Source organism: Perkinsus marinus, assembly GCF_000006405.1.
Source record: "Perkinsus marinus ATCC 50983 genomic scaffold scf_1104296970864, whole genome shotgun sequence".
Lineage (NCBI taxonomy): Eukaryota > Perkinsozoa > Perkinsida > Perkinsidae > Perkinsus > Perkinsus marinus.
The window spans coordinates 1-885 of record NW_003202285.1 but is presented as its reverse complement, the minus strand read 5'-3'; the positions used below and the strand labels follow the sequence as shown (position 1 = coordinate 885).

General features: G+C 41.1%; 1 protein-coding gene across 1 annotated transcript; it reads left to right on the top strand.

Moving 5' to 3' along the window:
* Positions 1-506: 506 nt before the first annotated feature.
* Pmar_PMAR026090 (conserved hypothetical protein) lies at positions 507-811 on the top strand (the record flags this gene model as incomplete). The annotated part of the gene is made up of 2 exons (XM_002767217.1): positions 507-579; positions 630-811. Coding segments are annotated over 2 exons (255 nt in total), but the record flags the coding sequence as incomplete, so codon positions are not given.
* Between the last annotated feature and the right edge of the window lie 74 nt (positions 812-885).

The window sequence follows — 885 nt, the reverse complement described above, 5'->3', positions numbered from 1 at the left end:
TTCGGGTAGAAGTGTAACGAAACGGATAAGAATTTCCCAAAATTGCCTACCAGAATTTTCTTATTATCACCAACACATATAGTTGACCATGTGCATATATTCCCTCGCTGGTGAATATGCTGGGGAAATGGTTCATTTCTCAAGAAGCAGTGTAGGAGGAATATATGTCCGCTCTCCTCAGCTGAGCTCACAAGCTCCCATACTAATTGTAGAAGTTTACGCGCGAATTCGGGTAGAAGTGTACAGAAACGAATGATAATTTCTCAAAATTTCCTCCTAATATTTTTCTCATATTGTCATCAACACATGTAGTTGACCACACTGAGCTCAACTCGAGTGTAACAACTTCAGGTACGACAAGGAATGGGTCTCTGAAGTGTTCGACAAGGTATATCTAAAATCCAGGCAAAAAATAAACCACTTTCGGAATCATTACCAACTCACTCGAAAGGATATGCTCGTAGTTCCTCACACGAGCTGTTACTGCGCGGAAGTCCCGTTATCAGGCTAAGAATCTTAACCGTGCTAAAGAGAGATCAGCGACAAATAGGGATGATCCTGATCTGATGAAAATTCTCAGCGGAGGTTGCATTCCTGAGACCTATGTAAAGAAGTGGTTACATATACAGTTCGTAGCTCATCGCAGATTCTTCCAAATGAATATGCAATATTCGCAGAAAAATTCAGAAAGGCCGGGACCAGTGGGAACTGGTGGATTATGAAACCTACTAATACGGCTCAGGGAAAAGGAATATTCCTGTTCGATAAGATATCACAGATTAACGAATGGAAAGGCCACAAGATAAGTAATGTGCATGCGTGCACACTTTTTGTACCATCGTGGATTTTCAACTCGATGATGCGCGTATTACATAGAGAATAGTT